Source organism: Zootoca vivipara, chromosome 1 (genome assembly GCF_963506605.1).
Source record: "Zootoca vivipara chromosome 1, rZooViv1.1, whole genome shotgun sequence".
Taxonomy (NCBI): Eukaryota; Metazoa; Chordata; class Lepidosauria; order Squamata; family Lacertidae; genus Zootoca; species Zootoca vivipara.
Window position 1 is genome coordinate 23297106 of NC_083276.1, and position 15561 is coordinate 23312666.

At 38.2% G+C, this 15561-nt stretch overlaps 1 protein-coding gene across 1 annotated transcript in view; it reads left to right on the top strand.

The window, feature by feature from the left end:
* EML5 (EMAP like 5) overlaps positions 1-15561 on the top strand; it is a 92482-nt gene that overhangs the window by 32706 nt on the left and 44215 nt on the right. Inside the window, exons 6-17 of the mRNA XM_035107512.2 lie at positions 2957-3092; positions 4561-4762; positions 5457-5594; positions 6092-6348; positions 6783-6995; positions 7711-7878; positions 8435-8541; positions 10271-10389; positions 11676-11862; positions 13080-13185; positions 13924-14017; positions 15390-15490. Of these exons, the coding sequence (XP_034963403.1) occupies positions 2957-3092; positions 4561-4762; positions 5457-5594; positions 6092-6348; positions 6783-6995; positions 7711-7878; positions 8435-8541; positions 10271-10389; positions 11676-11862; positions 13080-13185; positions 13924-14017; positions 15390-15490 (1828 nt within the window). The remainder of the gene's footprint in view (positions 1-2956; positions 3093-4560; positions 4763-5456; positions 5595-6091; positions 6349-6782; positions 6996-7710; positions 7879-8434; positions 8542-10270; positions 10390-11675; positions 11863-13079; positions 13186-13923; positions 14018-15389; positions 15491-15561) is intronic.

The following is a 15561-nucleotide window of genomic DNA, read 5'->3' on the forward strand; positions in this document are numbered from 1 at the left end:
ATGACTTGTGTGCTACTCCCATGATGTTATTGCTTCACTCTCGGTAGGGGAAAGGCAAGACTGATGGATTTGTGTGCAAATTGAGGAGCACAGCTCCTATTCACAACTCCCAATGAGAGAGTGATTCCATATAATTTTCATCTGAACACCTGTGTGCAATTTATGGAAGCATAGTGTGGTGGCATTTAATTATGGGTTGTATTTTATATTCTGGTTTTCCTTCCAAATGGCAGAGTAGCTTGCATATGGCTGTTATGTAGTATTTCATACAAACACTGCACAGGGCCCTCTTCAGTATTTGAACTTTAGCATATGTCTTTTCTGCAAAAAGGAAAGAAGAAGATGTTCCTTTTCATCATTCTTCATTCCACCTAACCTGTAAATAGGTTCAGAACAATGGGAAGAGGGACACCACTTCATGAAACCCATTTAAAATTTTACGAGGTGCCAAAAAGTCTTAAAAACATGGGGCAACATTCAATGTTGCACAAGCAAACTTCTCACAACTGCAGCCAATGTAAAAGTAATGCCATTGCATCATCCTAAAACTACCAATAAAATGAAAGCTGAAATAAGTGGGCTTTAAAAACACACACACGGAAGGTCCAAAATCCAAGCAGTTGTGGGAAAGATAACATTGTAAGCATTCACTGCCAGACCTACTCTATACTGCTCTACGCCACGGTCTTCAAGGGCAGCTCTATTTTAGAGCAGTAATGTAACCTGAAATAAATGTAAAAATCTTGAGTGACCTTCCCAAGCTATAGAATAGTGTATTGTATATCAACATATGAAATCTTCTTTTGGATTTAGAATTTAAAAAATGGATCCATTTCAGGAATTTGATATAAAACAGGAAACAAGTAAACAATAATGATCTTGGTCTTGCATGGTTACACTGGTAGGACTTTTATATGAGGAATGTATATACTACACCTCCTTAGTGGGTGAATAATTTATTTCAGTATTCTTTCACAGAGGTGAATACTCAAGTTGTGTGGATTGAAGCCAAAGCTGAGGTCAGATAACAGGCACCCTGTATAAAACATCACCATGTTGCTTGGGCAAGTTTTAATTAAATATAAGTGGAAACAATATAGCAAACTTAAATGAGTGCTTTAACCCTCTTGTGAGCCAACACATAACATCCACTGTTTTGCTGTCTCTCTTTACAAGTGTAAACCAGAATGGAACTCATGGACTTCCAATGAAACTGAATGTTGGGAGATTCAGGACAAATAAATAAAAGTACTTCTTCATGTAGCACATAGTATAGAACTATCTCCCACAGGAGGCAGTGATGGCTAGCAACCTTGTTGTTGTTGTTTAGTTGTTTAGTCATGTCCGACTCTTCGTGCCCCCGTGGACCAGAGCACACCAGGCACTCCTGTCTTCCACTGCCTCCCGCAGTTTGGTCAGACTCATGTTGGTAACTTCGAGAACACTGTCCAACCATCTCGTCCTCTGTTGTCCCCTTCTCCTTGTGCCCTCAATCTTTCCCAACATCAGAGTCTTTTCCAGGGAGTCTTCTCTTCTCATGAGGTGGCCAAAGTATTGGAGCCTCAGCTTCAGGATCTGTCCTTCCAGTGAGCACTCAGGGCTGATTTCCTTCAGAATGGATAGGTTTGATCTTCTTGCAATCCATGGGACTCTCAAGAGTCTCCTCCAGCACCATAATTCAAAAGCATCAATTCTTTTGTGATCATACTTCTTTATGGTCCAGCTCTCACTTCCATACATCCATACATCACTACTGGGAAAACCATAGCTTTAACTATATGGACCTTTGTCGGCAAGGTGAAGTCTCTGCTTTTTAAGATGCTGTCTAGGTTTGTCATAGCTTTTCTCCCAAGAAGCAGGCGTCTTTTAATTTCGTGACTGCTGTCACCATCTGCAGTGATCATGGAACCCAAGAAAGTAAAATCTCTCACTGCCTCCTAGAAGGCTTTAAAAGAGGATTAAATAAATTCATCAAGGAGAGGGCTATCATGAACTACTAGCCATGATTGCTATCATCTGCCTCCACAGTTGGAGGCAGCAATGCTTCTTAATACCATTTGCTGAAAAACAAAGGAGGGGAAAGGGTTGGTTTCTCACAGGCATTTGGTTGGCCACTGTGAGAACAGGATGTTGGACTACATGGGCCCATTGGCTTGATCCAGTAGGGTCTTCTTATACTTATTATGTTCCTAAAGGACAGGGTTCTCTTCTCAATCCAGATAGGAAGACAAGGGGAAGAGAACAGACTGCCTGATCTCCCTGTGATGGTGATTATGTTTCTGGACTTGGTTTCAGACTCTGTAAAAGGGACTCTACAGAGGGCCTTTTTTGGCAGCACCTCTTAAGGGCAGCATTTTCATAGAGCTAAAGTGGTGAGAAAGGCTCAGGCTTGTGTACTCACAGAAGTGTGGACTCATATGCATAACATTTTAACTTCTATTGTTATATTTTTTCACTGAGTTTGCATGTAGTTCTGTTAGTGGATCTGTGATTAGCTTCTTTATCCAGTCATGGTGATTAAAGGGAATAAAATCATTTGAGGTGCATTGCCTCTATATGTATTTAATTTAATTTAAGAAGAAAATAACCTGATCATGAAGGTCATGTGTCACAATATTGGATCAGTCAGAGACCAGCATTTGGAAGGTGCAGACAATAATTTGTTCAGCTGCATGGTTACATAGCAATTAAGTGAAACTGTCAGAGATATTTCTCAGTTGTGTGGTCTAGTTGCATTCACAAGCAGGCTTTCTTAGAAAGGCAGAGTTTTGTGTAGTTGTTCTTTTCAAATTCTGATTATTGTTTTTTAAAGAAAAGAGTCTGTTATTTCTATAAACAAATAGTATATTCTAAAGGAAAATGCAGGAAAAATATTTTGTCCCATGTGATTTTTTTTAAATATCATCATTAATGCAAGTTGTGTACATACTTAAATATGCTCTTTACTCCTCTTTAGGCAGGAATTTTCAGCATGAATGCCTGTGAAGAAGGCTTTGCTACTGGTGGCAGGGATGGCTGTGTTCGCCTTTGGGATTTAAATTTTAAACCAATTACTGTGATTGATCTCAGGGAAACAGACCAGGGATATAAAGGTAAAACAAAACAAAACATATTTTAATTACATTATCAAAGGAATACATTTTTCATTGCCCATTGTTCTTCATAGCCCTATTCATAATTGAGGAGCCATAGCCCCATTCCAGAACAGCAACGCTGGTGTGGATTTTCTGAGTATTATGGATGTTGTATGACATGTGAGCAGGGGCCTATAATAATGGATGTCGGTGTATGGAGTGCAGTGTTAAAACTTCTCTTTGCACAGTAGTGGCACTGTGTGGTGGGAAGACCCATGCATTTAGTGGTCTTGCAGGGTAGGTTTTGGTTAATGTGCTCCCATAGGAATGCTTGCCTAACAAATGATTTCCAGAGAACTCATTGTGTTCAGTAAGCAGGACCTGCATGTACTGATTTTTTGGCTGCTATAAATAGCACATGTGTCAGAAAGAGGAAGAGACAGCAAGAAACAGGCAAAGAAAGAGAGAGAGAGAGAGAGAGATTCTTAATTACTGTGCATATTTACTTGAAATAAGTTCTACTGAATTCAACTGAGCTTACTCCCATATGACTGCCCATAGGATCATTACCTTCTCCCATCATACATGATCTCCATAAAAGAAAAAGGAGCAGAAGCTTCCACACCACACTCCCATAAGTCAATATAGTCCTAAATGGTTGTGGTAGAATCATAAAGAAACTTGCTTACTCCAGCATGAGCTTCCAGCATGAAGCTTCTTCTGAAATAAACAACAAATGGTTTATTTGTAAGGATTGTGACAACAGCTGAGGATAGGATAGACTGATGAAGAAGGGTTGATGCAGTTATAGTTTCTCCTCCATTCCCTTTCAACAAAGTGCAAGGTGCAGATAAAGTTAAAGTCAGTTGGACTTAACTTATGAGCAAAGTAAAAGGTAAAGGGACCCCTGACCATTAGGTCCAGTTGCGGATGACTCTGGGGTTGCGGCACTCATCTCGCATTACTGGCCGAGGGAGCCGGCGTACAGCTTCCGGGTCATGTGTCCAGCATGACTAAGCCGCTTCTCGTGAACCAGAACAGCGCACAGAAACACCGTTTACCTTCCCACCGGAGCGGTACCTATTTATCTACTTCCACTTTGACATGCTTTCGAACTACTAGGTGGGCAGGAGCAGGGACTGAGTAACAGGAGCTCACCCTGTTGCGGGAATTTGAACCGTCGACCTTCTGATTGGCAAGCCCTAGGCTCAGTGGTTTAGACCACAGCGCTACCTGCATCCCACTATGAGCAAAGTAGTGCTAGCCAAAACATTACAGCAGGCCTCTAATTTTTATTTATTGTAATGTAAAAATAAATTTTGTCATTTGGGGTAAAAGTGGGGCTTGCCTCAATGTGTACTATGTGATTTAATTAATTTTCTTCCATTTTTTCAGGAACATTATTCAGGAATATTTTATGATTTCACAGTAAATTTTTCTTTGCTAAACATATGGATAATAAAAGTTGCATATTTACTTTTCACAGGTCTGTCTGTGAGAAGTGTTTGTTGGCGAGGAGATCATATACTAGTTGGAACACAAGACAGTGAAATCTTTGAGATTGTGGTGCATGAACGCAATAAGCCTTTTCTTATTATGCAAGGGCACTGTGAAGGGGAGCTTTGGGCCCTGGCAGTTCATCCTACGAAACCTTTGGCTATGACAGGAAGTGATGATCGATCAGTCAGGTTTGTTCCCATGGATTTTCAAAAGACACATGAGCATCTACAGTAAAACATACTTTGAATTTTAAAATACAAAACCATTTTTGGTGATAAGTTATAATCTACTGCTTTGGTATAAAATATGCACCTTAAATTTTAGATATCACATTTAAGTAAATGATTATTACATGTATTTTATTCATCAAAGTATTTACATACGACCCTCACAAAACATCAGGACTGTGTGCAGAAAGATAAAAAGCTTTTAAAATCAGTACAGAAAAATAAGTAAAATGACTGGCCACTTAAGAAAATTTTAGACAACTGTCATTAAATTATGGAAACAATTGTGCTAAAGCCCCAGGAGTACCAGTGTGACTTCAGTAATGTTACTGTAGTGAGACTGACCTTGGCAATATAATAAAACAGTTGACGGTGTGCTAGATGAAAATGGTTCTGCAGCCTGACAAAATAGTTAGATTGGACCTTGCCATCCAACCAACCATATTAGGTTCTGAATGATCTGTGACACTCAGAAATGTTTTGGGTGTGTGTGAATTGGATCTGGGCCTCAATCCAGTCTTGGAGTACAAGGAGCTAATGAATATAAGCCATATGCTTTTTGGAGGGTATTTTTTTAAAGGATGAGACAACCCACTACATTTTTTTCTGCATGTATGATAATTGTATTTTGTTTACCCTGAATACTTTCTTGCAGAATATGGAGCCTTATAGATCATGCATTGATTGCACGATGCAATATGGAAGAGCCAATTCGTTGTGCAGCTGTTAGCACTGATGGAATTCATCTTGCACTTGGAATGAAAGATGGTTCCTTCACAGTACTTCGAGTTAGGTAGGTTATGCATTGGAGACATTTAAACAAAGATAAACTTTGCCATTAAGTTGCTTTTACAATGAATTGTAAATTTCTGCCACCTGCTAGCATGGCATCAGTGCCAGATAATTTTTTCCATTTGGACTTATTTGTAATGCATTTGTTTGTGAATGCACATGTGTGCCCCTGTGGATTATAAGGCTGGCACTTTTGAAGACATCTGATTTTTATGGTGTGGTTCAATAACTTGAAGAAATGTGTGCAAACAATATTTTAATGCAAGCCCATAGGGGCCTTCTGCTGTAATCTGAGTCCTCAGATGGGTAAATGTGTATTCACATGTAAATAGAGGCTTCCTTATTAATGTGTAGATGCCTCAGTAATATTATATATTGCACTGCTAAGTAGATATTCCATATGCAAGGCTTTTCTTCACTTGACAGGAGTAAAGCTGGATTTCTTTGTATAGGGATAATGTCTAAACTACATGATATTTTTCTTTTTCTGTGTTACAGAGATATGACAGAGGTTGTTCATATTAAAGATAGGAAAGAAGCTATTCATGAATTAAAATATTCACCAGATGGAAATTTCCTTGCAGTTGGTTCTAATGACAGTTCTGTTGATATTTATGGTGTTGTTCAGCGGTACAAAAAGGTTGGAGAGTGTGTTGGGTCAACAAGTTTCATCACTCATATGGATTGGTCATTGGACAGCAAACTCTTGCAGACCAATGATGGCAGTGGAAAAAGGCTTTTTTACAGGATGCCTGGTGAGAAATCTACTACTATTACAATTATTCAAGAAAATAGATAGTGAGTTCTGTGGTTAGGTTGCCTGGTGCTATTATAACATAGCACATTCCTGGTAAAGTAGTTGTAGTGACTGTAGCTAGTCATTTCTCTCCAAACAATTTTAATCAGTGGGCAGAAGGGTTGCCCAAAATTGGGCAGAGGAATCTTAGACTGCTTGCAGAAGATTACTGATTTTGACCATTTCCTTCTTCCTACTGCACTTGCATAAGACATATCCCTCCAGAGAGACTTTTATGGAGGCAGGGGTATGATGGGCTGCAATGAAGGGAGGGGGAAGAATTGGTTGCACAAGCAGCCTTCTCCTTGTGCAATATTAAATACAATCCAGTTAATATGATAATTGCCTGTATAAATCGAGTAAATGATTAAACAAGTATCTTTCTATATCTAGGTGGAAAAGAAGTGATGAATAAAGATGAGTTAAAAGGTGTCCAGTGGGCTTCATGGACTTCAGTTGCAGGCCTTGAAGTTAATGGAATATGGCCTAAATATTCAGAGATCAATGATATCAATTCTGTAGATGCAAATTTTATGGGCCAAGTTCTAGTTACAGCTGATGACTATGGAATAGTAAAATTGTTTCGGTATCCTTGTTTAAGAAAAGGTAATTATTTAGCGTGTGCTTGGAATGTAAATAACAGAATACCCAGGAAATCTCTTTTTTGGATGGAAAGTTCTCAAAAGTTGGAATTTTATTCTTAACCAAATGACTGTTAGCATTTGTGACCCTTGTTTATGTTTCAGATAAGAGATTTTGGGGTCAAATTCTGGGGTCAATGAGATGCTGCACTCAGATAAGCCCCAAAAGTCCAGATGTCACATTCTGTTTTCTACATAGCAAAAGGGTATGGGGGAAGGGTGCGGGAGGGGAATGTTACAGTCAAATATCCTTGACTGGCTGAGAAGAGTTTCATATACAAAACAGCATTGGTTGATATAGGTAGCTTGTTGCTCTTGTTTAACAAAGTAGCACAGTTGTGACTGACTGGGCTGGTATGTCAGATATTCTGCAATATACTCAGTTGGATACTCCAAACCTTGAGCAGACTTTTACTTGTGCAATGAGGCTTTCCTACCTCTTCCACCCCAGCGTATTTGCCTGGGAAACCTGAAAATTAAGGTCCCCCTCAGGGACAGTATTTGATGGAATGAAACTGCAGAGGAACCGTTAGCAGAAATTGGGACTCACCTCTTGCATAACCAAAAGCATATATCTCCTTGGACAAGGCACAACTGGTTATAAGCCATGGTGTAAAGCAACCATTTAAATTGATACATAATTTGACACATGATAAAACTGTTTGTTTGTTTTTTAATAGGGGCAAAATTTAAGAAATACCTTGGTCATTCAGCACACGTGACAAATGTCAGATGGTCACATGATTATCAGTGGGTTATTTCTATTGGTGGAGCAGACCATTCTGTTTTCCAGTGGAAATTTGTTCCTGAAAGGAAGCTGAAGGATGCTCTTCACATAGCACCACAAGGTGAGTGATGCATCATTTGATAATTTAAAATAATGTTAGTGATATGCGTTTTGCAGTGATGGTTGGGACTTCTGCTTCTTGATCTGGATGACTGTAAATACTCCAATGTTTTCTCAGTTTTGAATGGACTTTCTGCTGTTTTGGTCCTGGACCATTGAGTACAATTACTATATTTTTAAGGCATATAAATATTATTATTTATTATTATTATTTATACCCCGCCCATCTGACTGGGTTTCCCCAGCCACTCTGGGCGGCTTCCAACAGAAATATTAAAATACCATAATTTATTAAACATTAAAAGCTTCGCTAAACAGGGCTGCCTTCAGATGTCCTCTAAAAGTCTGGTAGTTGTTTTTCTCTTTGACATCTGGTGGGAGGGCGTTCCACAGGGCAGGTGCCACTACCGAGAAGGCCCTCTGCCTATATATCACAGTTGTTGTCAGTAACCATGCTTAGGACTGTGCAGTTAACTGATTCATTTTATTACCTTTACATTGTATCTGCTGTTTCAATATCTACTCTTTTTTATTTTTTATTTTTTTATCAATCAAAGAAAGCCTCGTTGACTCTAATAGTGAAGAATCTGATTCTGATCAATCTGATGTTCCAGAGCTGGACTCTGAAATTGAACAAGAGACACAAATCACATACCGTCGACAGGTATTGTCTTATGTTATAAGCATAAATATGTTAATACACCCTGCTGCAACAAACCTTGTGTATTTCTAGATTATAGAATATTGACACCACAAAACTCACAAACTGTATTAGAACTGATCAGAACTGTTATCATTGCTGATGGCCTGGAACCATAAGCTCCCAAAAGCAGATGAGGGCTGACTGCCGAACTAAACTAAAAGTAACCAAAAAGCTCCCCCACCCCTGGTGTATAGGGAGGAGAGTCTTGGCAAACGGTGCAGTGAGAAGGGTTGGCAAGGGTTTAGAAAGGGCCTGGTGGGTTGGTAAGTTAAGCAAGCAGAGGAGCCAGCTTCTGGTATGTTAAAACTTTGTACTTCATCTTATAATTTAAACTTTGTAAGGTGCTGTCAGAGGTTGTTGCGGCTACTCTAGAGTAACGACTCTGCACCTGCTTGTCTTTAAACAATCTTTATTGGTGTGCTCTATGTACAGTATAACGTGGTGTCAGGAAACATGTCTTCTCAGTCCGATGCAGAATCCGAGACTGCCCCCCCTGCGCCCCCTTTTCCAACATAAAAGGCGCGGAATGGACAGTCTCTTCCCTTTCCGTCTTTTCCTTAATTCCGGAACCGGGGGTAAAGGTCTGCGCTCCATGTTTTCCCTTTCCCCCCTGCTCATCTCTCTCCGTTCCTGGCTGTGGTGCTCAGGCTCTCCCAGGCTGTCAGAGCCCCGGTCCCCTCTTCCTATTTCCTGCTTTGCCTCTGCCGAGTCTGCGCTCTCATGACTACTAGTCTATGAGCTGCTCCTGAATGGGGGGGGGGGCTCCCTGTACTCCTTTCCTCTTACATCCGTTTTACAGAGACAACAACAACAACAACAACAACATTTATTATTTATACCCCTTCCATCTGGCTGGGTTTCCCCAGCCACTCTGGGCGGCTTCCAACAAAATATTAAAATACAATAGTCTATAAAACATTAAAAGCTTCCCTAAACAGCAATAAACAAATAATGATATTAGAAAACAACAGCGGCACCCTATGGCTTCCTGTTTCACCAGGTGTGATTATACCGTGTTTCTCCGAAAATAAGACACCGTCTTAAATTTATTTTTTCCTAAAAAACAACAACCCACAGTGGCTTATGTTCAGGGGATGTCTTATTTTTTAATTATGCGTCCAGCCTCACCTCTTCCTTGGGGTCCTCCAGAACTGCACCTATCACTATGTCTTATTTTTTGGGTATGGCTTATATTGCGCAAATGCTTAGAAATCCTGCTATGGCTTATTTTATGGGTATGTCTTATTTTAGGAGAAACAGGGTAATTGCTCTAATCAGTTGTAACCATCATTGGCAGTTGTTGTTCCACTCATATTTCATGCAGTTTGCTGGTTCCCTGTTATGTTTAGGTTTGCTGAGACATGGCTGTGTGTCCGGTCTCTGGAGTGGAATCGCTTCAGCAGAGCTGTGGGTCATCTTAATGCTGTCCAATATTACCAATGGGTTTTATGAACTGTCTCATATAAACCTCTGGAGCTAGTAGAAAGATTGTCCAAATACTCTGATTTGGTCAGAGTACCTTTACTATTATAGTAACAGAAAAAGCAAAGTTTCAGTTCTAATATTGCAACCATGTGGTGTATGGAGTTCATGTAGGAAGCTAAGAAAAGTATCTATCAACCTCTATTCCTCAGAGAGATTTGCTTTTCAGATATGCACAATTACAGAGAACTTTATATTCTCTGCTAAGGTTTACAAAGAAGATCTACCTCAGCTTAAAGAGCAATGCAAAGAAAAACGAAAAACTGCAGCTTCAAAAAGAAGAGAACGGGCTCCAATCAATAGTATAAGATTACACTTTGTTCATGGGTATGTAAATTTATCTTTTTGCCTAAAAGCAAGCAAATCAGATTATTTTGTTTTACATGGATTTAGACATTTAAGGACCAAACTAGATGTGATCTATGATTGGATATTCCACTTTTTATTTTTAGAAAAACACAAAAGCATTCATGGGGGCATTTGGATTGGGACCACAGTGCTGAAGGGAAAGTATGACTCCTTCCCTCAAACTCCATTTTTTTCTGATTTAAATCTCCTCCTTCCCAAAAAAAGTACTATTTGCTTACAGGTGAAAACACAGAAAGACCATACTAGGAAAATGCATTATACCTGATATCCCCTGAGTGCAAATAACAGTTTTTGGGAGAGGGGATTTAACTAGGGGAAATGATGCAGAGTAGAATACTTTAAACCTTTCTCTTCCAGCACCATGGGGCCATTTCAAACCATCCCCATCTGCAGTAATATATATCCTTAAAAAACACAAACCTATGCACAAGACAAAGAAATTCAATTACAGCTTTCTGAATATCATAACTAAAGAATTTGCTAGATTTGTGAGAGTTTTGTTTGTCTAATGCTTGGTTGTATTCAATGAATCACTAGGACGAATTAAGGATTTTTCTAGTAAATGGTTAATTTCTATGGGTTAAGGAAGGGTTAACTGGGCATTCTTCTAGTAAATGGTTAATCTGGAGTAAATAGTTCTATGAGAAATGGGAAAAAAGCAGAACACACCCTTGAAGTTCAATTGGCCTTCATTAGGCACTGATTCTTTAGTGGCAGCCTGGCCCTATGGTACCCCCTACCAGTATAGATTTGGCAGGAATTGCCCCTGCCTCCTTTCAGATATCTTATGAAAACTGTATTGCTCATAGAGGCCTTCACAACATCAGTTTCTTTTTACAACCAACCTGTATCTACTGGTGTTTTTTTTAATTATATTTTATTGATATTTATGAACAGCTTTTATTACATTTTGTATGTTTTAAGCTGTTTTAATATAATTTATGAAAGTGCATATTATAACAATTAAATATTTATTTAATTAAATAAATAAATAAATAAACATTTTAAAGGACCAGCTACATAATGCTTTTAGTTTATTTATGCCTCCTACAATCATCACTTGAAGAGGGAAATTGTTGATGTAACCTTGCCTGATTTACTGTACTCCCATACTAGAGATATTTTCATTCTTTTGGAGTACTTTTGATGGAACTATTAAAATCATTTTGCAGGATGTAACTATAAAAACTAAAACATTTAGTTGATTGTACTATGTAATGATGCCTAAATGTCTGTTTTATTAGTTACAGAGGCTATGACTGTCGCAGTAATTTATTTTACACTCAGACTGGAGAAATTGTATACCATGTTGCAGCAGTGGGTGTAGTATACAATCGGCAGCAAAACACACAACGTTTTTATTTGGGTCATGATGATGATATTTTGTGTCTTGCTATTCATCCCTTAAAGGACTATGTGGCAACAGGCCAGGTAGGATTCATGTTTAGGAGAACTAGAAATCCTGTGTTGTTTTAGTGAGCTTATAAATTTATATTTCATAATTCTGTGGAATATGCCTCTGTGAAAAACATCTGAAAGTTGTAGAAGACAGGTTTTAGCTTGGTTACTTGAGTAAAAACAAGTAGGCATAGATTTATTCAACTATGAAAGAGCTTATGCTGGAAGTGTGAAACAAAGTTTATTGGCACTTTAAAGACTAACAAAAATACCTTTTGTTTTTGCTGCAAGAGACTAACATGGCTACTACCACTCTGGAAAATCTTCATACCTGCATCATGCTCTACTCACTGCATACTTCTCCCTGCAGGAGTTTTCCTTCTAAAAAGAGAAATGCTCTATGCTTCTGTGGGAGCTTCCTCCTTACATGACTTACATGAAAGTATGCTGTAGCAGCTACATGTACATTAGTGCCCTCGTGTGGACACTGGAACTACTTAAGTATAGAATAGCTAGCGTTTATAGAATATCTGAAATAGGAGCATTCATATTTGTAGCTATAGAATGTGCTTGATGAAGATACTGATAAAATGTGACATTTTGCAAAAGATTAAATTCAATTGAATTAACCTCTCTATTTTTCAATTTGCATTGTATTGTTTTATGCACTGTGGCTTGCTGTTGTTTTATTGATTATTATTTTGTAATTATTGTAAATGTTAAGAGTGGGTTTCTGTTTAATTTTCATATGCTGATATTATTCTATACTATTGTAATGATTGTTGAACGTTACATTATTTGATTGCTTATTTTAAAGCTATGTTTTATTATCATATTTATGTATTGCATTAGATTGTTATAAGCTTGTTTTGTATTTCATAAGATTCTGTTTCTTCAGCTTGTAAACCGCTTTGAGTATTGTATGATAGAAAGGCGGTATACAAATTAAAAGTGATGATGATGATGATGAATTAACCTCAATTTGATTAATCAAAGGTGAAAGGGGTGCTCTTTTAGTAGCCCTGCATATTTCTGTTTCTTTATACACATAGCTAACATTCAGAATAAGAACATAGTCTGAGACCTTTGAACCATATTTTATTTCTTGTATCTAAATCTAAATCTAAATTATAACCGTGTGAAAGAAACATGAAATGGATGTTATGGACAAATAAGCATTATACCTCTTGGAGTTTTTTTAGTTGGTTAGTTTTCTTTCTGCATAATGTGTCAAATCTCTTTTGTTTAAGGTTGGTCGTGATTGCTCAATCCATATTTGGGATACAGAGACAATAAAACCACTGTCTGTGTTAAAGGGCTATCATCAATATGGTGTTTGTGCTGTTGACTTTTCAGGTATTTATGATTGATTATCTTTTGACTTGGAAACTATAGTTGTTGGAAATGTGACACAGCTTTTTAAATCCTAAGAATAGATCACTATTACATTGCTATAAGAACAACTGCAATATTTTGCTCTTAGCTTTGAGGAGATTAGCCTCATTTTCAGGCTTTCCTCTCATTATGCTGTAGAAAATCTGATTTCGGCTTGAAGAAAAATGATTGTGGTAAAAGTCACTAATAAAGGTGCCCTGTATCCTTCGAGGTTGGGGTGGGAGTCATATTACATAAATTTGTGGCCAGCACTGGATTGTCCCTGTCTTTGGTACTCATTTGCCTAACTCTAGGGGAGTACAGTCCATTCAGAACCAGTTGACTCCATTCAGATCAAAGGCCTATATATACCGGTATGTTTTAATATATATGTTAATAGTGTCCAGTGATTGCTAGTCAGTGTGTTGAAAGCCTAGAAAGGAGGAAATGGAGAATCAAATGTCCAATTATGGAGGCACTCTGGGAAAGTGGTAAGGAGTGATACTCCTAACAAACATGAAAAAGACATGTAAAGAATAAATATGGATATACAGAGTATACCCTAATCAACATAGCTGCTGCTTAGATACAAAAATGAGTGAGAATGAATATTTGAACATGCAGGAGATTTCCACAGACATTAACACTAATTCAGAAACACCTTGCTGATTACAGAATTATGATTATGCCCACCATTCTTATTATAATTTTCTTTTGTAGCGGATGGCAAACGGTTAGCTTCAGTTGGAATAGATGACAATCACACTATTGTTCTTTGGGACTGGAGAAAAGGAGAGAAGCTTTCATCAGTCAGGTAAGAGTTTAGCTTAATTATGGAAACTAATCAAGGCATAAGTGGCCTAGGATGAAAAGTACAAGTACTCTTGAGGAGGTTTGAATGACCTTCTCCTATGCACAGTGGGAAAGTGAGGTTGTGTCTTCTTGAGCCACTGGACAGCAAAGTATGGATATAGCATGCCTAGGGCATAGGTCTGAATTGCATCAATGATACCCTACATTTAATCCAGGAATTGACAGCACATTTTGACTTTATATGTACATTATACAGTCCAACCTCAATTCCTGAATGCCTCCATTATCGTACATTTCGGCTCCTGAACACCGAAAACCTGGAAGTAACTGCTCTGGTTTTTGAATGATTTTTGGAAGCCAAATGGCTTCCGGGGAGTTCCCCCCCCTTTTTCTCCATTGACTTTGCCAACCGCCCTTTGATCTTCGGTTGTCTAATGTTTTGGAAGTCAAAAGGTCTTCCGGAATGGATTATGTTCGACAACCGAGGTTTGACTGTATGTGCATTGGGCCCACTCACACAAGTCCTGCATACTCAGATGTGGGATAAGAGTACCCAGTGGGAGGGCATACTTTTGCGCCCCCTACTCCATTAAATGCAAGAAGATAACCAGATCTGCACTCTGATACATGGTGTTTCATTTAATAGCCATCTTGTGGATCTGTGCCCTGACCAAAAGTTGAAGTACACAAAGTGAGTAAATAAAGTGAATAAAAGGGCTGATACTAGAAGCCACAACGAGTCATCACTATTGTGATAGTCCGAAGTCTTATAGCCTTTATTATTAACAAAATAATATGTTATATGCATCAATTAATGCAGACATAGATAACCGTTTCTTAGCAGGCTGAGGACTGCTTCATACTGCTATTTCTCAACATGATTGTGTATTCTGATTCTTGAGTGTGTGAACCAGGCTTTTTAAAGTAAAAATATAGTGTTAATAGAGCAGAGGTATTCTTAATACTGAATATAGGCTAGTGAAAGTAGTGTTTCAGAGTATACCATACCAGAGTATACCATAACTGTATTGTAAAAATGATCCAAACCTCTTGAAAAAGTTATTGAAATATAACTCAATATAATCGTTGTGAACCACTTAATTCACATGCATACAATAAAATACAAAAATACAATACTGCATTGTGTTGGATCAATCTGCATGTTTTTAAAAGTAAAAGAATAGACAGTTCTTCCATTTTCCCCAACACAATGATTCACTATTGAGTGTGAACAATTCATAGAATGGTAGGGTTGGAAGGGACCTCGAAGCTCATCTGGTCCAACCCAAGATTTTTGTTTTCCTTAACTTTATTGCCATGGAGAAAGCTTTCCCCACAAATCAAAAGTCAAAATATTTTGTATATTGTTCTAGGGGGAGCAAAGACAAGATATTTGTTGTCAAGATTAACCCCTACATGCCTGATAAACTTCTTACAGCTGGAATGAAACACATAAAATTCTGGCGAAGAGCAGGTAAGACAAGTCAAATTAATTGCTTGCGTCTCTCTTGTAGTAGTGACCACCAACTTGGATGACTTTAAAAG